The 22,812-nt window shown below is 40.9% G+C and overlaps 1 protein-coding gene across 5 annotated transcripts in view; it reads right to left on the bottom strand.

Annotated features, from left to right (window-relative positions):
* Window positions 1-3,169: 3,169 nt before the first annotated feature.
* The window catches only part of GAPVD1 (GTPase activating protein and VPS9 domains 1), a 51,245-nt gene continuing 31,602 nt past the window's right edge, over window positions 3,170-22,812 (bottom strand). For 4 of the 5 annotated variants that reach the window (XM_067541685.1, XM_067541684.1, XM_067541682.1 and 1 more), the window contains exons 16-26: window positions 22,404-22,491; window positions 20,625-20,705; window positions 16,322-16,444; window positions 15,623-15,752; window positions 13,303-13,412; window positions 12,495-12,654; window positions 11,761-11,948; window positions 10,631-10,844; window positions 9,848-9,920; window positions 8,240-8,437; window positions 3,170-7,549 (exon numbers count right to left, since the gene is read on the bottom strand). In XM_067541685.1, the coding sequence (XP_067397786.1) occupies window positions 7,409-7,549; window positions 8,240-8,437; window positions 9,848-9,920; window positions 10,631-10,844; window positions 11,761-11,948; window positions 12,495-12,654; window positions 13,303-13,412; window positions 15,623-15,752; window positions 16,322-16,444; window positions 20,625-20,705; window positions 22,404-22,491 (1,506 nt within the window). In that variant the 3' untranslated portion in view covers window positions 3,170-7,408. The other variant, XM_067541686.1, reaches the window with a different exon arrangement.

The following is a 22,812-nucleotide window of genomic DNA, read 5'->3' on the forward strand; positions in this document are numbered from 1 at the left end:
GGAGTTTGCCCCCCAGGAAGAAGCAAAGAGCTGCACCTCCCTTGCAGCCCAGCTAGGCAAGGCAGTGCTGCCCTTTCAGTACCCCTGAGAAGCCCTCCATCTAGGACGGATTGGCTCTAGCGAGGAGCCTTCCTCTCCACCCAGGGGACATTCCAGCTACAGCTGCTGGCAGCTTAGCTCCATAAGGCCTGATCCTGGTACCTGAAGCTGTAGAGCAGAAAGCTTCACTGTGGGAATGGAGAGCCTGACTGCAAGAGACCAGTGTCCCAGCAGGAGCACTCCCTGGCAGCTGGCTCCCCCCGCTTGTCCTGTAGTAGCACTGAAGTCCCCTGCTCATGTTCACACAGGGTAAGCAGGGCTTTTGTGATTCTTGAGTATTCTCCTCCCAACCTGCCCTGCTAACCCATCAGCATCTATGGGCAGAGGTGGTACCAACAAAACAGAGGGCCAGATCCTTACTAGTGTAACTCAGGGCAGTTCACTCACTCCTTTGGAGTGACGCAGGCTGGGAGGAGTCGTGTTGGTTCCAGGGTATTTGAGACAGAAGGTAGGGGAGCTGTAATACCTTTCAAGCCACATCAAGCTTTTCCTGAAGCTTTATCTTCCTGAAGAGGTGCTTGGTGTAGCTTGTCTCTCTCCTCGAGAAGTTGGTTCAGTCAAAGCTATTACACATCCTCCCCACCTTGTCTCTCCCCCATGGAGGTGTGGTTTGGGCCTCGACTAAGAGCACAGTTTGGTGTATCAAGGGTGGGCGGGGGCACGCTAGTGCTCATGCACTGTGCTGTAACATGTGCATGGTCCTGTTTGAAGGTGGTGCATGTGACACTTGAAGACCTGCACCTGCTTGACCACCCTGAGGCAGGGAGAGCCCCATCCTTTCACCAATAGAACCTCCTCTGCCAGCAGAGCATGGACCAGAACAGGATGAAGGGAAACCGCACGAGTCTGTTAATTACACACGGCTGTGGAACCGTACCCCAGCAGTGCTGTACACAGCCCTCCAGCCACTCTTTTCCCCCAAAAACAGTCCTCCCAACTCAACCTGTTATAGTGGAGTCTCACTGACGGGTCTTGAGCTCTCTCCCCAGGAGCCCCCACTATGAGCAGAAACACCTTTGTATCTACCTGCAGCCACCCCACTTTCCCCCCAGAGCAAACTGCTGAGTTAGTTCCCATTTCTCTTGCTTGTCACTACGGCCCTGGCTTGATCTTCCACCCAGTCCCTATTCCCCTGGGGAAACCAGCACAGCTTCTGTCTTTCACTCCACCCCGGAAACAGAGGTTTTTTGACTGTCCCCATAAGGTTTTGCAAACAAGTGACAACAGAAGAACTGCATGGGGTGGGGGGTGAATGCTTTTCCACCAGCCCCAGGCCCAAGGAGCATAACAGCCCCAATAGATTTACAGGAAAGTCTTTTTCCACTAACACCTGTGGTATGGTAGGGCTGAGAGCGCCTTGAGCAGTGGGAAAGGTGTGAACACCAGTTTCCATTCTCCTGGCCTACACTAGGAATTGCCATGGGTATAGCGGTCTCAGGAGTGTGAAAAATCCACACCCTTGAGACATAACTATAACGACCTAACCCCCAACTTAGATAGTGCGAGCTACCGCCTCTCTGAGAAGTGGGTTACCGACACCAACAAGAGAAGCCCTCTCCATGGCATAGATGGGGCCAATTATTACATCCATTTCCAGCTCTGTTACAGTCACTGAGTGACCATGGCCAAGTCTTTCCACCCTTCTGTGCTTGTTTCCTCAACCACAATTCTCTCTCAGAAGTGGTTCATACTTTGAGAGCTTTATATAAAAAATGCTGGAGAAGTGCAATGTTAAGTATTCCCTGCTCATTTCTGTACTGACCGATAGGAAGCTGTGTTGTGAATTTCATTTTTTGTTAATAAAGGCTTTATGAAACCAGATCCCTGACTGAGGCTGCTGTAAGTTGACAAAATGTGAACAAAATTACCTCTTGGTCTTTCCAGAAGCACGTTGAAGCTAAGGTCTGCATTTTTGAAGTTACAAATTATATTGCTCAGAAAATATTTTCTGTAATGGACTGAAACAGATTGTTTTCTCCTAGCTCTATCGTGACTGTGTATTTTGAAAGAAGCTTTTCAGTTAAAAATATGCATTGTGTTTAACAGCTGAATTGTACAGATTGCTGCTTTTAAACAGATTATACCGTGGAATAAGGCCAGATGGACTGACAAAAAACAAGTATTACTGAACTTTTACATCCAGACAAGGTAGATGCTGTTCAAACACTAGACTAGACTGGTCATTGGATGGTACTGAGTTGCTGTCTTCCCCTCCTGTCACAAAATATTACCATGTAAACATTTTCAGTTGCAAACCACTGCAGTGTCTCATGGTCTCCAAAAGCTGCACAACTCTTGCTTTACAAGATCTGCAGCTAGGCTGTTGCAAATTTATCCACTCTGCTAGCCCAATTAAATGGAGGCGGATAAAGTCTACCCTTTAACTGCCAGGGAATGTTTAATGGGATTAATCAAATAACCCGTTTAAGTAAGTCTGTCTATACATCTTTCAGGCAGCAGTATGTTAATCAGAACAATTTGTTATAGCCTTATGGTTTCAATAAATTTTTTCTTCCCTTTTTAAAAATGTCTTAAGTGACTTTAGCACTTACAGATTTGACAGCCGTGGTGAAAGAAATCCTTTATCCGTTGATCAGGTCCAGTACAGACAGCAGCGATCTTCCACCAGAGTGTCCTGTCCAGATGGAGAGCTCCGCCCTGGAGCCATCACCCGCACCAGGCTAGAAATTACTTCACACCAAACTTAGCTGATCCTTTGCCCCCCATGCTGAGACAGCCAATTAGCTTCAGTAGTGATGGTGGGGTTTGTGATACTTGGAGTGCAATACTAAGCTCGGCCCTATACAAAGAGTGATGCAGATATCTGTCCATTAGCAGTTTAAGTCCCCACACTCATGTCTCACATGCCACCAACTGGCCACCTGATAACTACCATCACTATTAACCAGTGCCCTAGAAGTGAAAAGCTCCTTATCCTGGCACTGGTGTCTTGCTTCCTTTCTGCCCTTCCTCACACCATATCCTTTGAGCCATATATGTAGAGATGAGAGGAGTCTACAGATGCAACGTGACAGAACAGTGCTGAATTGAAAACAATGTGCAAAATAAGTGGAAACAAAGTTGGATATATTACAATAAAATAAAATTGCAATGCTGGCATCAATGCCATTGCTGAATATACAATACATTACATGAATGTTACAATGCAGAGACATGAAACCCAGTCACAGTTAAACTGCTCTCCTTTTTAATCAGTTTTTACAGAATGATATAATACATTAATAATCACAGTAGAGACAAGATGGGTTTCCTGTATACAAGATTGTGCAAGTTCATTAATTTAAAGTTTTAAAGGCTTTACCAGTTTCAAAGAGAAGCAGTACAAAGCTTTTAAACAGAGGTGAAGCACAACTGAAGGTACAGAACACACAATAGTAACTCAGCAGAGATGAATTCTCAAGTAGTACAGGCTCAACCAAGCTATCAGCTGTTACCCAAATAAAAAGAGTACTTTCCCCTATTTTTCTGTTGCTCCAGGTCTCCTGCCACACAGCTAGCCTAAGGCTGCTTTATACATATAGGAGCTTGGCCACATAAATTACTAGACTTTAGACAAATATGCTTCACTTTCATGCAGCTTTGAGAAGCAGGGCTGCTCTTGACTGCTGCCCCTTTCTTAGCCTAGTTTCCCTCTACAAACTATTCAGCATTATTAACATGGTAATGAAATCGCAAATTTCTGCTAGAATTTGGCTTAATAGAACATTAGCATTTTCAAACAATTTGATCCAATACTCTGTGCTCACCAAACACTCACCTAAAGTAAAGCGGATTGTGTGTTTGTGGCTTCTTCCTAAAATGTATGGCAGTTAGATTCAGTATTTGGTCATACAAAAGATAGGCCACACACTGCAATTCTTCCGGAAGAACAAGCTTTAAAAAGAAAAAGCATCTGGGGTTAAAAGGAAAAGGATCTCCCTAGAGATGAAAGAACCAAGCCTCTTCCCTCCTGCTCCTCATCCCAACAGAGGAAAATCATTTAAAATGTATGGGCCTTTGTAAGATGTATGGGCCCAATCACATGAAATCAGTCAGGTGAGTACTTTACTCACACAAGCAGCACGCTTGACTTCAATAACTGGGCCCTGAGTCTGCATATATGATCTGCTATTTAAACACCCCTCCCCACGTCCCAAAATATTTTCAGTTCACTTAAGTGGCTGAAGTAATTCTAACAGCAAGCACCGAATTTATGAGTACCAACGCAATGCGATGGTGTGTGTACAGCTGTCTGGAGCCTTTTGGCAGAACAGTTCTTTTACTGTTTGGTCCTTAATGTGCTTTCCATCTTGATTTTCTTACTATTGCACAACAGAAAACTTAACGTCATCTTCCTGTACATGTAATTTAACATTTTAACACAAAATCAGGACACCAGGAAAAAATGAAGAAACACACACATTACAATAAGATTTCTAATTCTTTGGAAAGACTAATTCTTTTACAAAGCTTTATAAAAGGCTTTTATAGCAGGTTAAAAAAAAAAAAGCAGCAAAGGACCATCCTGCTGTGAAGATTCTCACCTATACTCGGGCTTATATAAATATTTATCATTTTTAAAATAATTTTTTTTAATTGTTCAAATTCTTCAGTAACTTTTCTATATAGAAAAGCAGTGAAGTGATACAAATCAAGAAAATGGTTTTTGCCAGGTGAAAAAAAAAACTTCCAGTAAAGAATAAATCCTGAAGACCTGATCAAGCTGACCAACTCCTTTGCGTCTGACTGCTCATAATAAAAAGGCAAGATGCATGATAAATAACCATTGACTGTTCCATATGCTCTCCCTTAGATAGTGTTGTGCCGAATGTTAAATATAAGGAAACAGTTTAGAATAAGACAGGTTTTAGAGACCAAATATTCTCCATCACTAAAACCAAAAATTGCAGGATTAAGGGGACCTTCAGTCCTTTGATACCACCACAACGAATTCTCAGCAATAATTTAACACAATAGAACACTTCTCAATTTTGATACAACAAATTTACATTGCTTTTAGATGTAATTCTGCCTCTCTCTTAAGGGGCAGTATTGTGCTTCACTGATGAACGTTATTGGTAAGGGCTGTGAATGTAATATATTAGCACCAAAAAACCATGAGGGCTAAATAACCAGAGTATTACAATGCCATTCAGACTCAAGACCAGTATTACCACGGTTAAGGCAGACTACAGCAACTCCATTGCTACTGGAAAGTATTGCTGCACCCCATAAGTCCAAATAGAGAAGAGACTATAAACAGAACTTAAAAAAAATACCATCCCACTTGATTCCCCATGATTTATTTAACATGTTACAACATGATAGATTGAATTACATGTTAAATATTAAGTCCTTGAAAACAAAAGTTTCTTTCACTGAACTATGCCTAGACAGGTAACACAAGCACATCTCAAGCACTTAATACTGTACATAGGTTGTTCTAATTTCAATTAATCAATGATTCTCAGAAGTATTAGTTACTTAGATTTTTATAATGAGAGTCCTGTAGCACTTTAAAGACTAACAAATTACATTTCTGTAGGCATAATCTTTCGTGGGCTGCAACTTCGTCACAAAGTGGGTTGCAGCCCACAAAAGCTTATGCCTATAGAAATTTAATTTGTTAGTCTTTGAAGTGCTATAGGACTCTTGTTGTTTTTGCTGTATACAGACTAACACGGCTACCCCTCTGGAACTTTAGATTTTTATGGATTCCCTTTTTAAACCCAGCTCATGCGGCTTCTAACATGGTATGTTGGCCTTTTCAAGTACACAAAAAATCTTCAATCCATTTTTAAACAGTATTTAGAATACAGACCATTCTACTTAAAGGAGGGATGCAGATTATGTCATTTCTTTTACCACTCAAAGCTAGCAAGTCTGGCTTATCTCATTGCAAGCAAAGTGATATGCACTGGGAGGAAGAGGAGAGAGAGAGGAGTAATGCTGGTACTGGAGATAAGCAATGTGCTATTTACAAAAAAAAAAATGGATCCCAGTCCTTTTTTAGATAGATCTACAGCAAAAAGGCCAGTGACCACTCAGACACACATAAGAAATGACTTGGCTCACCTATGGGAACTCTACTAGTTCACTCGTCAAGGAAGTCCACCTGGTCTTTTGCATAAGAAACTCCATATAATTGTCCATTTTAAAAGAGAGAGGGATGAGACAAATCTGCAAAGATTCCCTGAATGGATTTCATGATGTGTTTTATAAAGGACAGTGTGGTATTTAAAATATTGTATATGAATAGTAAAACCTGCACCGCTAGGAGACAATACAAAGAACACACAGTAAAAAACAATTCACTGCAACCCCTGGCATGTGTATTTAATGTGAATAATCAAATATATATTACAGTTTAAGGTTCTGTAGGGAATTCTGTTTGGGGTTTGTACAGTATACACAGTATTTCAGAAGAAAAATATTACAATGTTTGTACTATTCCTTTTTTATATTAGAACTTATCTATTGAAACTTACAGTTCCTCTCCTCTATAAATCCAAACTATTTATTTAAAACACTAATTCCCTAGCCAAAATTTTTAATCTTTCTAGTGAGAGATCCCTGTGAACTGTATATTCCAGTTTCAGAAAGTTCTGTAAACTTTATTAAATTTTAATAAATACTTCGATTTGCCCTTTTTAAACTTATCCTATTGAGGAAGTCATCTCATTACTCAACACAGTATGTCACAACCTGCTGTAAAAGAGAGAAGCTTCTTGTTTGCTGGTTGAAAGGATAATGAGTCCAAAGATGACTGCAGTTTATTAAATATTATATAATATATTTACATTGTCCTCAGGCTTTAATTTTACCATAGGTGAAGTACAATTTTTAACTATGTCAACTGCTACAAACTTTCAGCGCAGCTGGTGTTTTCTTAAAAAAGATGTATTAAGCTAGAAAGGCTCTTAAAAGTGCTCGCCCTGATCTTTTTGGTTGAAAACAAAGAAAATGAATGAATTTACGTGAACAGAAGTCTAGGGAAAAAATAGTGTCTGTGTGAAAGGGGCGGTGACAGCAAAGAGTTTCATAAACAGTTTTGAGAATCCACAATACCTGAAAAATGTGGTCCTTTTTTCCATGCTAATCGTTATACGGGGAAAAGATGCAACCAAAACAGAGAGGAAAGAAAACCTGTTAAATTAATTAATCTGATTAGTAAAGATTTGTTTTAAAATGCTTCAACTCTGTACAATATTATACAAGGAAAATCTTTCTTCAGCCTTAGGAAGAGTTGATATACATTCTTACAGGCTCTTTGCTGCTAACAGTCTGCCTACAAAGGTGCCATTTTGGGTCACTTGCGATCATCAATGGTTTTAATGAATTCAACTGCTGCTGTGAACTGCATCCACCAGTAAGATTCTTCTCCAGTTAAACAGTTAGCATAGAAGTTACTAATGTACTGAACAGTGGACAACAAGCAGGGTGGGTTTGCCTGTGAGTGAAAAAGAAAAGGTACATGCCACAATTAAGTTTAAGACCAAAGTTCTAAAGATAAATGTTACAAATGTAATAGAATAGAAATAGAATTATGTATATAGAGCACCCCTTAGCCTAAGTTTTGCACATTACAAACTGGTAGGACAATGACTATGCAGACTAATACAGCCACAATACTGCATTCAGCAGCAGGTCTTTGAACACCATATGCAAGAACTGACTTTACCAAGGAGGTATCCTTGCTACCACACCAAGGCTAACACTTACTTCCTTCAGAAAGTCATAGGATCTTTAAAATTCCTACCAGACAGACACCAGTGACTTCCACGGGCAGAAAGAACTATGGTTTTATCATGTCCTGCAGGAGAGAGCAGCCTCCAATTCCTAGTTCTTCTAAGTCAGCAAGCAGGGATAAGCCACAGTTCTAGTGAGAAACCTGGCCATAGGCAAATGCTGAGCCCTAGCAATCATTCTAACTGATCAACCCCCAGATTTGCATATGATCAGAACAATGTCCCATCCATGACTAACTTTATGGCTCAATTTGTGCCATACAGATGAAGTCTGCACTTTAAATCAGATATTTAGATATACAGTCAATAGCTAGAATGCATAACATCTCTGCAGAGGATTTGATGGTTTACCACATATAAAAAGTATCTATGTTTTCTGCTGGAAGACTGACCTTTATCAGAACAAACACCAAAACAGGAACAAAGTCATCTGCCCCAGGGACTGAATCTTCATTGGCCAGACTCAGCAGGTTCATGATGGTTGAACACATTCGCAGAATGCACTGCACTTTGTCCCGTGGGGTTTTGTAAGCGCTTATCGTGCGGATTTCAGACTGTGCAGATGGCCATGGTGCCTCCCGGAGATACACCTAAAGGAATGAAAAACATTTCAAATTCTAGTCAATCCAAGCTATTAAGAATCTACTGCAGTGCATTCTAATAGTGGAGACTTAAAGGGGGGAGCAGAATATTGAGGAATGGGAAATGATGGGACAAAATGGATACAGTACACCTCATCAGGAAACCTCCCTCATTCTGTGTGTATAAACACCACCACTGAAAGGAAGGAATATTAATGGTGCGACTAACTCACAATCAGCTTGTGCTTTTTCTGATTTTCCCCAAGATACTGTGTTTCCGAAGAAGACAGAGACATGAGCTTCCATGTAAGATGATTTACTGACCCCCCTCACCTGTTCAGGGAAGTGCAGGCCAAGAACTGAACTGAAAGCCATGAATACATGAGTTCTAGTCCTGCCTGTGACACTGCACTACTCATTTAACCTCTTTTTGTTTCAGTCTCCCTACCTGTATTATAGGGATAATACCTTCCTTCCTCCCTCAGTAGGGGAGGGTTGTGAGGATTAACTGTTGTGAAGCAATTTTGAGGCAGAAACATGCTGTATAAAGGGTGAAGTGTTATCCAGGTTAAAAACATTATGCTAGGAGTAGTAGCTGAAAGCCTGAGCTGTTGCACAGATGTAATTCTCAAAGTCGTGTGTGTAAAAAAAACAAAACAAAAATAGCTGAGAACTGAAAAATTAGATGGTAACAAACCACAAGTCCCAGTGATGATTGAAACTGGTGATATTCTAAACAAAAAGAGCTCTCATCCATTTGTAGCTATTTCCATTGCTTCAGACTGACTCAAAAGGCATTCCAGACAGTGACAACCCTGGAATCTTATTAGGAAGAGGAGGAAGACAGTATCAGCAGCCATGGGAAGTTGTGGAATTATCTTCATTAGAGACACCCAAGGTTAGACTTGAAATCTGTCTATCAGAGATTGCTTGGGTAGAATAGAATTACCCCTGCCTGATGCAGGGATATAGACTAGTAGAAGTACTTTCCAACCCAGGTAATGCTAAGATACTTTAGTTTATCTGGTGAATATAAATCACGACTATGATGTACATGAGTCTGGAGCCCTTCAGCTAAGCCACCTCTTTTAAAGTGTGTTTTTACAGGGTTACTGCTCCTCAGTTCAGGTGGGTTGGACACCGTTCGTTGCTTTTTATTTAATTTTTTTTAAATGAAGGACCCTCCATGTTAGTCTTGGTTTTTATTCCTCACTATCCCACTGTTGCCATCAGTGCACAAGTGATAAACGGAAAATACACCTGCACACTTATGTTTCATCAATGGAGTAAAACAGTGTCACCCAATGACAGGGAACAAACTGTACAGATATTTTACCTGCTTTAGGAAGAGAAGTGCTCTTCCTCTAAGTATTTCCTCTAATTTTAAACAGAAAAATAGAGGGAAGAAGTTGTTGTTACCTCTGGTATCTGAAGTGCTCGGTGGTTTGCAGTCACTACTTTAGACAACCTTTGGATATGCTCATGAAGAACCCTGAAAATAAAGGGAGGGAGGGAGTGAGAAAAGGAGAGAGCCAGCCACCTCAAGAGACCAAATGTAGTCTTCATAGAAGAGAGCAAAACCCCCTTTGGGATTTCCCATGCAATAATATGAGTTTGTAAATTAGACCTATCTAAATGATACACTGCGGACATAAGAGGAAACAATAGGAACACTATGTACAAATAGTAACCATGGTCCCATGGCTAGTTTGCACTGGCCTCCATAACAGCAGGACTTGCCTTATGATACGCCAAATCCAGTAACACGCTGGCTACAACGGTAAAATACCTCGTACTTTAAAGAAGATGAAAGACGGAGGATGCACATGGCCAACTGCATCAAAACTGTAAATGGAGGGAGTGAGCCCTGAAGTAGGTTTTAATTACCCACAGTGGAACACAAAACTACAGAGGTTATAATTTAGTACCTCCATTGTACAGCCAGGATTTTTTCTCTCTGGTTTTAGTAGCTTGCTGTGACTGAAGATCTTCGCACAGGATGCTAAAGTAAAAACCTAAAACGGTTTCTCTCTTATAGAGAAAGCCTATTTAATGTAAACAATGATTTAGGGCAAAAGTAAAGGGGTTGTGTGGCAAGGCTGGCTCTTCTGTCTAGGCACTCATTTGTTCCCTGGAAAGAGCAGTACTTTTTTCTCTACCTATAGTGAGATAAATCAGGTACCTTAGTCTTTGTTCACTTACTGGTCACGCAAAATGTCTCCATCTTGATTAGGGTAGAATGAGAGTTTGAAAATGCGATTCATCACACTGCGTTCTATGGCGAGCTGTGCATCCTGGAGCTGCTCTTCGCTGGCATTTTGCCAGATGACATCCTGGGCCATGGCTCCATATAAAAACTGAAGAAAGTCTTCTACATGGGCTGTTTTATCATCTGCTGCAGTGAGTTTCTGGAAATCTGAACACAAAGTGAAAGGTAGAAACTCTGATAAGGCAAATTAAAGCAGTTTCCTATGACATTTCTGGGAAGTAGAGCCAGAAACTGTTCAGTGTTGATAAAAGTTCTTGTTTGTAGCTTTGGGGGTTGGAGGTTGGTGTGGGAGCATGAGGAGAAGCAGGGTCATTCCCATGAAGAAATTAGAAAAAAAGCAGAGAATATATTTTGCAGACTGTGTGGTCTAAGCACTCTGCTTGGCGCTGCACTATCCACTTCAGCTGGGCCCTGAGCAAGTTAGACTTACCCCTTTCTCCCAAACAGAGATACACTTTTCTACCTACTTCATGGGGCACTATGAAGAGGAAAAATACTAAGTATAATTACTATATAGGTCACCTTTCTATATCCATTTTCCTTTCTACCCAGTGAAAATGTTTTAACTGCTTCCTGGGTCACACAGAGACAGGAGCATGTGCATCTCATCACAGAGTGGAAGTTCCAATAGTTACTGTATTTCCCCACTCTGATTTTCATTGTGCAACTTACATTTTTTTGGGGTGGGGGGTGTTTGCATTTAATTATTAAGCTTCAGCACAACAAAGCTGAAAATCATGGAGCGACTGTACATATCTTATTTTCTCTGTTTCTTTGCTCAGATTACTTTCAGATTCTATATGTGGAGACATTTTTAAAAAGCAGTCATTATAAGGCAGTAGTTCTCTAGACTAAAGGTACCCTGTGCCAAGATGAATCCCATATATAAGCATAATACATCTTTCCAAACACCAACAATTCCCTGTATCCTCTGAAAGACAGTCAGATTTGGTTTCAAACAGTGAAAAAAACTGTTTTAGGAGTCTAACTTGAGGTGTAGTCTATTTATTTCTAAATACTGAACACAAAAGGTACAGATGACTCACACTCTACATTAAATTACCTTGAATGAATTCCCTTATCTTTTTCTCTTTGCTTTCCAGAAGTAACCTCACACAAACTGTGGTGAAATATCTGTTGGCCACTTCCTTATCACGGAGAACCCTCTGCAGGAGCCTTTCCAGATGGGCTTGTGTGGTCTGCAGACCTTGGCGACATCGAGTTAAATAAGCAATATATGGAGCCCTTTTCCTAAAATTAAAAATGCTTTTCTCATTAGGGATTCCACAATAAGGACAACGGAGGGACACTAGCTTCATAAGCCTGGTTACAGAATGGCATGAGGGGAGTCTTCAACTCAGCTCAGTTTTATCGAAGAGCAAGTCCTGAATTCAAGCTACGGTACAACATTCTGTTTAGTGTCTCATCCAATACAGTAAAACCCAGCTATCCCAATTCCAATGCTGGTTCACTGCCTCCACAGCCGTCCCCCTTCAAGAAGTGAGAGACTGCAGCAGAATCCAAATGTAGGTCTCCTGTATGTCGATGCGGAGCAGCACCCTTAGGCTGGCCTAGTAACATTCTCTTGCTGGAGTTTGTTACTAGTTGGGCTGATTCAAGCCTTTTATGGTTCATTCCCAGACAGGAGGGAGAATTTCACCATTTGGTGAGAAAGTGGAGATGTAAAAACTCAGCTTAGCAAAAGACAACTTAAGTGAAGTTGGACACTTCCAATCTGCTAGTAGATAAAAACCTGCACTTGGAAACTGCTTAATAATTAGATACAACACAAATTACCTATAATCCTCTGCAATGGAAGCCAGTAGCTTTCGACCTGTCCGGTTATCAAAGCGGCTTACACAGCGCATTGTCTCTTGCAGTTGGGCCATCAAATTCTTGTCTTGTAGATTAATGGCTTCAGCTAACTGAACTTTCAAGAAGCACACAATTTCGTTGTCTGACCAAAAACGAAACACAATTAGTATACTGCCTACATGGTTTTTCCCCACAAACAGAAAAGAGGTGAAAGAGTGTTTTGATCTGACGGAGCCGCCTGGAAAAGCTGGTGCACATAATACTTTCAAACCATTACATTATTGTATGTTAAGCAGTATCCAATACCTGTTGTGTTATTTTGATATACATTTTCCACAAAAGAAGGGCCACTAAATGCCCTAGGTAAGTGATAGGTAAAGGAAAAACTGCAAGTAAAAACTTAGAACTGCACCTACACACACTATGTACATGTAAATGTACACTTATGCACACTTTTCTTAAGCAAAAAGCTGAGTTAATCATCTGAAAAGACGCTAACTCATCTAATGCATCCTTTCTCTATTTCCCACAGTTTCTCTGCAGCTCCATTTTATAATGTTTTAACAGGAGGCTATTCCCTGGGAGACTCTTCTACAGCCTCAGGCTCTGCCTACACTAAAATTACAGTACAACTTTGCCAAGGTACCTTGTTACAACACATGCGAACTGGGATCTGGCAGGTTGTCCCATGTATGGGGTAAGCATGGAAGAAAATATGAAGATGAGGGTAGGAGTAGGAAAAACAATGTAAAATAGAGAAATTTGTTTCTGGACATGCAATAGGATTTACCTTCAGGATCAGTGTGATCTGGCAGACCATTTCTTGTTGAATGGGTCAACATTGGGAAGACAACGGAATCTGCTGAACAAAGAGCCAATCTCAGTTTCTTCTTTGCATCCCTAAAGAGAACAAGAGTTATTTCCCCTAAACACATTGTTGCTTAAAACATACTTGCAATGACACATGTTTACATCTTTAAAATCTCTTAGAAACTATCTAATGTAATCTTAACAGATTCAGATGGTAAAGACTTAATATTGTCAAGTGAGAATTAAAAGCCTGCACTCTTCCATTTTCTAATACAGTGCCAACAACACTGATTCTTTTGATGATATACCACTTAATTCAGCTCTTCAAACAAAATGCTCCCACTTAACACTTACTAAAAGATACCTTTTCAAAAGGTAAGTCCTGAAATGGAATTTCATGAAACTTAGTCCAGCCCTTGGTTCTTTTGGAACCTTTATCAATTAAATTAATGACATCTTTTCAGTAAATTTCTATTCATGAAAGGTATCCAGCTTAGCAACCATGGAGACTGACATTCTCCATCCCCTAATAGGCACAGCATACAGATCTTACCACGCTGCTATGGCAATGTTCTTCAACACTGAACTGGAGAGGCCACCACAGAGTTCTCTGACAATGAACACTAATATTTGGCCTTTCCACTGGGACTGCCAAGGTGGCTAATAGTTGGCCAAAAACGTGAGGCCTTAACATTCAACTCACCGGTATTTCTGGTATTTCTCTTGGTCTGTAAGCAGTAACTTTTGAACACCACATTCAATCAATTCCAAAACTTCAGGGAATGTTCTAGGCATCAATGGACAGTACCCTACTGATTTTGGTGCGAGATGAACAACTCGAAAAGCCTAATTTGCACAAAATCAGGCCTACTCAGTGCCCATTTGGTGCTGCAGGCAGGACTCTCTCTGGTACTGCTGCTGCCCACACATCACAAGCAATAGCGATAGGCTGCTATCTCTCAGAGTGTACAGCTTGGCCTACGTTAGCAACAGAGCATTTTTGGTTTCAAAGTGCCAGAAATGTTTGTACCAAAAGTGCAGAACTATATTGGAAAAGCTACAGCTGGCACATAATAAAGACAGTTCCTGCTCCAAGGAGTTTACAATACAGGATCCTCTACTTATGTAGGCACAAGTCCACAAATAACTGGACTGATGCCAAAAACTCATTTCATGTCATCTGCTGAAGAGATATTGGATAGTAACTACTTTCAATTACTACTAAGCAGGACTGAATTCAAAGCAATGACCTAGAAGCCATAGATCCAATATCTCAGTACCAACCCTCTGAGCAATCCAGTCTCCTTGCATATTTATTAGTTAGTAGAGGGTTGATGTAGAGATGTTTAAATATTATACGTTAAACTCTGCACTATTTTAGACATGCAGCCTGGTACTCTGGGAGTCTTCATTAAGGGATTATCTTTCAGTGCTTTATCCCAACACGAACTAAATGTCTTAATTCCTTTAGCAAACATGAATCCACATAAAAATCTCCCATAATTGTATATATTCAAGTGTCAGTCCTAAATGGCATACGCCAGTTGCTTCACTCCAAAGTTATACAGGATTATTAAAATAAGCATGAGACCCTTTAACACAGGAGGTTTAATAGCTGGAAGAAATTGGAGATGGCAAAAATAAAGGAGAAGCCTAGAATGCAGTAAAACTGAAAAAGACAGATAGGTGAAAAAGGGCATCTACATATGCTTGTAATGTGATATAGCAGCAAAAAGGACAGTGCAACTTTGGACTTCATTTGTGAGGGCATCACACCATGGGAAAGGTGTGTAGGTCCTTCTCTACCTGGGAAGGTATATTCAGTTCTTGTGCCCCTAATTTTCAAAGAAACAGCAGAAAGTTCAGAGGAAAACAACAGAAATGATCAGGTAACTGGAAAGAAGGACAAGGAAAAGACCGAAAAAGGGAGAGAAATTATTTGGCATACTAAAGAGTGTAAGTGGGAGGAAAAGAGTGGGATTAAAATGGGAGAAATATAGATTGAACATCAGGCAAATCTTCCTGAGAGTGTGCTCTAACAACCTGAAAAATTGCACTTAGGGGAAGTGGTGGATATCCTATCATTTAACTACATATTTAAAACTACAGTGGACAAGATATCTGGACATGTACAGTAAGGAACAATACTACTGGTCCCACGGAGACTGATTCTTTTCCACCATTAAGATTTAGGCTACCTATAGCATACACCATGATTTCTCTGCAGATCAGCCACATGGTTTCAGCTTTTATCTTAATCCAACACCAAAATCAAAATTACACACAAGTATTACATATACCTGTAGGAGAAAGCGGAGTCTTGCGGCTGTGCTACTTGACTTGCAGAATCTGGGAGGTCATCAGCTGACATATTCTGCAGTGCTTCATCACGTGGAGAGTCGTGTATACTTTCACCATCTCCAATTACCTCTATGCAAACACAAACACACACAAATACATTGCTACAGTTCAACAGAGAATGCACAGAAAGGAACCAAATGGTCTAGTACTATATTGTTTGTTTGCTTTTTCTCATTTTTAATTTCCAAGAAGAATTTTTAAATTACATGAAAAAGAAACCTAGGTCAACTCATCCATTTAAAAAAAAAAAAAAACTTTAGAATTTTAGAGTAAATTTTTTTTAAAAAGTAATGTACAATTTGCTTTTAAAAGAAACTGTATAATTCTGTTTTAGATATCAATATCCTTTTATTGTTTTCCAATTCGTCTAAAAATTGCTAATATGCATAAACTAATAATGCTGAGACATTCCAACTGATTTAATCAAGGAGTTCTGTCCTTGAAGATTATCACTTAGCTCCCACTATCAGAGAGAAACTTCCTTTTTCCTTCCACTAGACAGTGTTAGTGTAGTTCAGATGTGAGTACTATCATTTGTTTAGAATATTTAAGGGGTGTTAAACTTTACCACCAGGAGGTTTTTGATTGCCCATTTTTAAATGTTGTGGCTGTGTGTGTAGTGCTGCAAAAATTCTTACCTGCACTTTCATAATTTACTATAGCTCCTTCACTTGGACTAGTTCGCTTAATAGCATTCCTATACTTGTCCAGGATATCTTCTGCAGCCTGTGCCTGTGCACTGAGCCTGGGACTGGGATCATCTGAACAATGAGGAAGACAGAACAGAAATTAGGTCCATGTTGTGCTGATTTTAATGCTAAGTGTAACACTTCATGACAAGACGCATTTCCTACTACACCCTATAGAGCAGTGGTTCTCAACCTATTTATCATTGTGGGCCACTTACGTAGCTCTCCCTGTGTTATGTGGGCCACATCCACACAACACATATACACACACATACACACACACACACACACCACACAATACATATATATACACACCACACAATACATATATATACACACAACCTGTACGGTCCTGAGACTGTCACATGGGCCACAGCTGTGTATTAACTGGACTGCAAGTGGTCTACTGGCCACAGGTTGAGAACCATTGCTGTAGAGAATAGACATAATACCTCAGCTTTTAGACACCCCATCCTAGCACCTGCGCTGTTTCATTGATAACATAACAACCAATTCCTGTTCAAATTCATGCACATGCAATTCAACTAAATCTATAAAAATCTATTACTACAGGAAGTTATAAGGTACTAAAGTAAAAAAAAAAAAAAAATACAACTGAAGAAACAAAACAGAGGTTACTTCTCCTGGACAGCAATTGGAATTCTTCGAGATGCATCTCCCCGTGGGTGCACCACATCAAGATGTGCATGCTCCCATGAGCTCCTGATTGTAGATTATCATCAGCAGTGTCTGTAGGTCCGCACCTGTGCCCTAGATACCTTCATGCCCCAACACAAGGGTACATAAGATGGGGCGGACCTGCCACCACTCCAATTCCTTCTCACCCAAAGAAAGTCTAAGCGGAGGAGAAAGGGGGGGTAGTTGAGCAACAACAGGGGGACACCTATCAAAGGACTCCAGTTACCATACAAGGGAAGTAACCTCTCCTTCTTTGAGCAGCATCCTTATGGATACTCCGTGTCAGGAGTCTACTGAGCAGCATCACCATCACGGAGGAGATGCTGAGCAGGCAGATGCAGCACAGATTGTAGAACAGCCTTGCTGAAAGCTGTGTCTGCTCTACAAGCAGTCACAAGAGCACAATGTTGGGAAAATGTGTGTACCAAGACCAGGTGGCTGCCCTGCAGATATCTGAAATGGATATGTTTTTCAGCAAGGCTACTGAGAGAGAGACTGAGCTCTGGTGGAGCAAGCAATGACTCTTGGAGTGGGGGCCAACCCCGAGACTTCGTAACAGGTTAAGGACATCCTGCAACCCACTCGGACAGTCTTTGGGTGAAAATCACCTGTCCTTTCAGGTGTTCTGCAACTGTGATGGATAAAGCCCTGAAGGACCTAGTCCTGTCTAGGTAAAAGGCAAAGGCTAGTCTTACATCCAGCGTGTGACAGCTCAATTCTCCTCTGGAATAAAGCGTGGGATGAAAAACACATGGAGATGAATCTCCTGATTGATGTGAAATTCTGAGGAAACCCTGAGAAGGAAGTGAGGGTGTACATGTAGTGTCACCTTGTCATGATCGAATACTGTATATAGTGAGTTAGCCATCAAGACTCCAAACTTCTCTACCCTCCTGACCAAGGTGAAGGCTACGAGGAATGTGGTCTTAAAGGATGGATGGAGGGAACAGTTCACCATAGTTTCAAATAGGGGTTTCTTCAGTGTGTTGAGGACTACACAGAGGTACTGTGGTGGAGCAGATGCCTTTACAGAAGAGAAGAGGTTGATGAGGCCTTTGATAAACCTCACTGTGGTTGGGCGGGCAAAATCTGAGAATTCTTCCATTAGGAGGTAAAAAGCTATAATTGCAGCTAGGTGAACTTGGATGGAACTCAATGATAATCCTGAGGTTTTTAAATTTAACAGGTAATTGAGAATGTGTGTTAGACAAGACTCAAGAGGAGGTATAGATGGGTGACTGCACTGTCTGGAAGCATTTCCACTTCTGCAGGTAAATTTTCTTTCTTGTAGGTTTTCTGCTATGAAGCAGTACAATGTGTACGGCTGGAGAATAGTCTCATTCTATACCAGAGAGCCACATCCTAGCTATGCCTTGAGGTGAAGTGCAGAAAGAGTTTGAGAGTGATTGATCCCAACTCCTGGGTGAGGAGATACACCATCAGGGGAAGGTGGAAAGGCGGTCACCGAGACAGGTGGATCAGCTCTGGGAACCACATCTGCCTTGACCATGAAGGTGCTATGAAGATGGTTACTACATTTTTTTTGTTTCTATTTGTTCAGGACATGGTGCTGTAAGTGAGTTGTAGGATAAGCATAAAGTAGTATGCCAGGCCAATGACTACAGCGTCTCCTTTCAAATTCCTGCCATGCCCACCCCTCAAACAGAATCATCTGCACTTAGCACTGGGGAGAGCTGAAGAGATCCTGGGGATGGCCCAAGGTAAGACATATCTCTCAGAATACCTTGTTCAGCTCCCATTTGTGATCGATGCTGAAGTCTGATAATGGAATCTGCCACTGCATTCTGTAATCCCAGTAGATAAACCACTGAAATCTGAATACAATGTGATGTGCACCAGTTCCACAGTTGTATGGATTCAGTGCATAAGAATTGAGATCTTGCTTCTTCTTGACAATTGAAATAATACATTGCTGCTCTGTTATCCAATATTATTCTGATTAGGTGGCCCATGATATGGGGACCGAAAGTGCTCACAAGCATAACCAACCGCTCTGAACTTGAATATGTTGATATGGAGGATAACTTCCTGAGGGGGTCCATCTTCCTTGAACTGTACGGTTCAACTGTGTGCCCCAGCCTATCATGATAGTCCTTGAAGGAGGAGGCTTCAGGAACAGAATTTTCACGCACATCTTTTGTGGATCTTTCCACCCATTAAGAAAGTTAAGTACCATCCAAGGAACAGACTCATTTGCATAGACTTTCCCCCTCAGTATACTACTGCCCAGAAGGTCCCATTGCTTCATCTCTTTGTCTGATGGTGCTGAATGGAACTGGTGTTGTCTGTTCCTCTTGTTTGTGGCCTCAAAAACAAGAGAGTTGAGTGTAGGGTGGGAGGAAGAAAAATAAAAACAAAAACAAAAAAACCCACTGAGCCTTTGGTGGAACACACTATTTTTTGTCACCCTGTTTGCACATAGACAGGATAGCAGCTGAAGTTGCCACACTGTTTGTGCTGGCGCTATCACAGCGTTGTTGATGGGCAAGGTGATCTTGACCTGGGGAGATGTATGAAGGATGTCCAATAGGGAGTGTTGGAGTTACCATATCTCCTCCAGTGGAATTTGTAAATTGTCCACTATGTTTCATCATGTCTTGAAGAGCCTTGAAATCAACAGAGCAAGATGGTGAAGGAGGCATGACAGTCTCAACCGGTAAGGAAGAGGACTTATGGGAGGAAGGTGTTTCTTCCCCATCAGCTGGTTCCTGCTCTTCAGTGAGATGCATCTGAGGGGAAAGGCTCAAGGCGCCCAGTGCTGCTCCTGAAATGCCCTCCCACCACCAAAAGCACTATCTGGGCTAAATAATGAAAAAGTAATAGAAAAAGAAATACTACACAAATAAGGAATAAAAATAAGGAAAAAAAGTGAGTGAGAAGTGTAGCAAGCCTCAAGCTGTTGTAGGCAGATGAGAAGCCCCCTCATATACCATTGTATCAGGGCAAAGGGATGTCTAGGGTGCAGGTATGGACACTGCTAATGCTAATCTCCAAACAAGAGTGCACAGGCATACGCATATCCTGACATGGCGCTCCCATACAGACACCATTCTAAGAGGAGGCTTAGAATCCTTCATGTGACTGTCCTGTACATGTAAGAACCATTATGTATATTTGAAGTTCCATTATGAGTGTTAAAATGAAAGAAAAAAACCGGTCACAGTTCCAAACTGTGTTAAACTACTCAGCAGCTACTAAAGAAGCACATCAATTGTTACCCCAGCAACTGCTGTCTTGGATTGTGCAAAGGCAAACCAAGAATGGAAATCAACTCAGGATTCCAATACTGTACTCACTGAAAACCACACTAACCATGGAGAAGAGAGGCAGAGTACGACTAGTCTTCAGGGCAGGTACGGACTAACCACAATAACCTCCTCACTTAGGAAGCTCATTTTGAATATTAAAATGTTCTCTCTCTAATAGTTTATACATACGTTCCTCTAAAAGGCAATGTTTTGGCGGTTTCAGGAGAGCATTTGGAGTGCATACTCTCAGTAAAAGAGCTGCGAGGGCAACACCATTTACAAACCTTGAAGAGTTGAGAATCTGTCAGGCACCAAGTCATCTTTGTCTTTTTCTTGTTTTTCTTTTTTTCTAAATGGTATAGGAGCTGGAAATTACAGAAGTCTGTGAGAGACACATCATACATGGACACCATGCTTAGCATGGAATTACAAAGGACATTCAGAAACTGTAGGAAACAGTAAGTTTAACATCTATGAGGGGCATGGGAATGTGTAAGAAACTGCAAAGATGATATCTGAGGCTTTTCATTAACACAAGTCCTCATTAAATACAAAAGATAATGACACCCAAGGCTACCTGTGGGGTGAACTCAGCCAATTGTGATCATACTACGAGCTATTCCTCAACAGCTACTAAGCTAAGCCAGACAATGAACACCCTGAAAAAAGCCTTAAAGCACAGTGCTGTCTGAGTTCAGTATTTTTCATTTACTAATTAGGAATTGAAACTGGGGAGTTTCACAAATTTACTCTAGCCATATGTCCACAGACCCAGAGTCATGCACTGATTATAGTGATGTCAATTGTTTCTGGCAACTGTTTCCACTTCATGGTCCCTGAGAAAAGTTACAATCCACTGTGCAATACTAAGGCATGTAGAAAAACAAAATTTAGTTGTATAAGTGTATTTAAGTCCAATTCATCTAAGAAGAGCTTCCCCCTCTACAAAATGAGGACAATGCTGATCTGTTTTCACATTGGGTGTGGTGAGGTTTAACATTTAGATAATATTTTACATACGCAGTGTCTTAACTACTAGAGATTATCTTTTAGACTGAACGTGTGTGTGCCTAATATCCTTTACTTCTAAATCTGTACCAATACCCATAAATGCAAAGAATCTTTTGTGATCTACTGGCCAGATTTGATCATTTAAAAGATCTGATTCTGCACTACCTGATTTTGTTAAGTAATTAGCATAACAATCTTGGATTAAAACATAGAAAGGGCAGATAGTACTGTGAGCCTGGACTGGTTGCAACCTTCATGTAGTCAACTATTCAGACTGACCATTTAATATATGATCTCACAGTAACGAGATTTAGTCACAAAAGTTTTCCCATCAAAATCAAAGTGCAGATTTACAGAAAGCAATGTGTTCTCCTGGGGGAATTCTGCGCCATTGCATAATGCAGAATTTGTGCAGAATTTCATCTTTCCCCACAGAACTGCGAAGGTGCTGGCTGCCACCAGGGGCCGCTGAACCCATAAGAGCCTGGCTCTCCAACGTGCAAATACAGGACACTGCTGGGGAGGGGGAAAAGGAGAGTTCCGGGGAGCTGCAGTTCCCAGCAAGTCCTGAGGCAAGACAGCAGCGCTCAGGAAACTCCATACAAGCCCAAGACCCAGCATCAGGCTGTTTCTCTTTATAGATCTCTGTGGATCTCTGCAGTTATCTGGGCTAGGGGGGCATGGGGCAGGTGTCTAACACTGGAGGGGCAGTTTTCCCTCAGGATGTGCCCCCACAGCTGGCACATGTGAAACACAGACTGAGGCACCCAACAAAACAGGAGAAACAGGGATACTGAGTGTCATAGGGGTTTCTTTAGCTCTCTGCTCCTGAGGGAATGTTTTTGTCGTCTGTATTGTTAGACATAAATTGCTGACAGGTATTTTGAAAATACCAAAATAACAAACGTGTGAATACACTGTTATTTTGACAAATAAAATATGCAGAATTCTAAAATATTGTGCACAGAATTTTTAAGAGCAGAATTCCCCCACGAGTAAATATGCAGCATTATTAAAGGTGCCAAGAACATGTAAATGTGAGACTCCATCACCTTTGGGCATGGCAGAAACGAAACGCTTCCTCCACCATGGTTTGTTCCGGTCCGATTTCTCATCGTCACTATCTTTTCGTTCCTCAATCTATAGGGAAAATCAGCTTTTTATGTCAGTCTACACTGTACTTAAAATCATTATATGATTTTGTAAAGTGGAAGACTGAAAAATATTTTCTTGATAACCCAGAACAGATCATATCACATTACCTGCAAACAACGCTACAACAGAGTAAAATAACCTGCTGCTGAAATTAAGTCCTCCTTTGGAAGGCTGTTTGTAAACTTAAGTATAACTATTTGTTCTGGACTAAAAGTTGGTCTACAAAAATCCAAAAAAAATCTCTCCTTAAAAAAGGCAATGTTTGTTTTTATGATGTTGAAAACGTTTAAGTTTAAACGATACAAG

This window comes from Emydura macquarii, unplaced genomic scaffold (genome assembly GCF_026122565.2).
Source record: "Emydura macquarii macquarii isolate MOO-44397 ecotype Brisbane River unplaced genomic scaffold, CSIRO-AGI_Emac_v2 contig_691, whole genome shotgun sequence".
NCBI classification, from domain to species: Eukaryota; Metazoa; Chordata; order Testudines; family Chelidae; genus Emydura; species Emydura macquarii.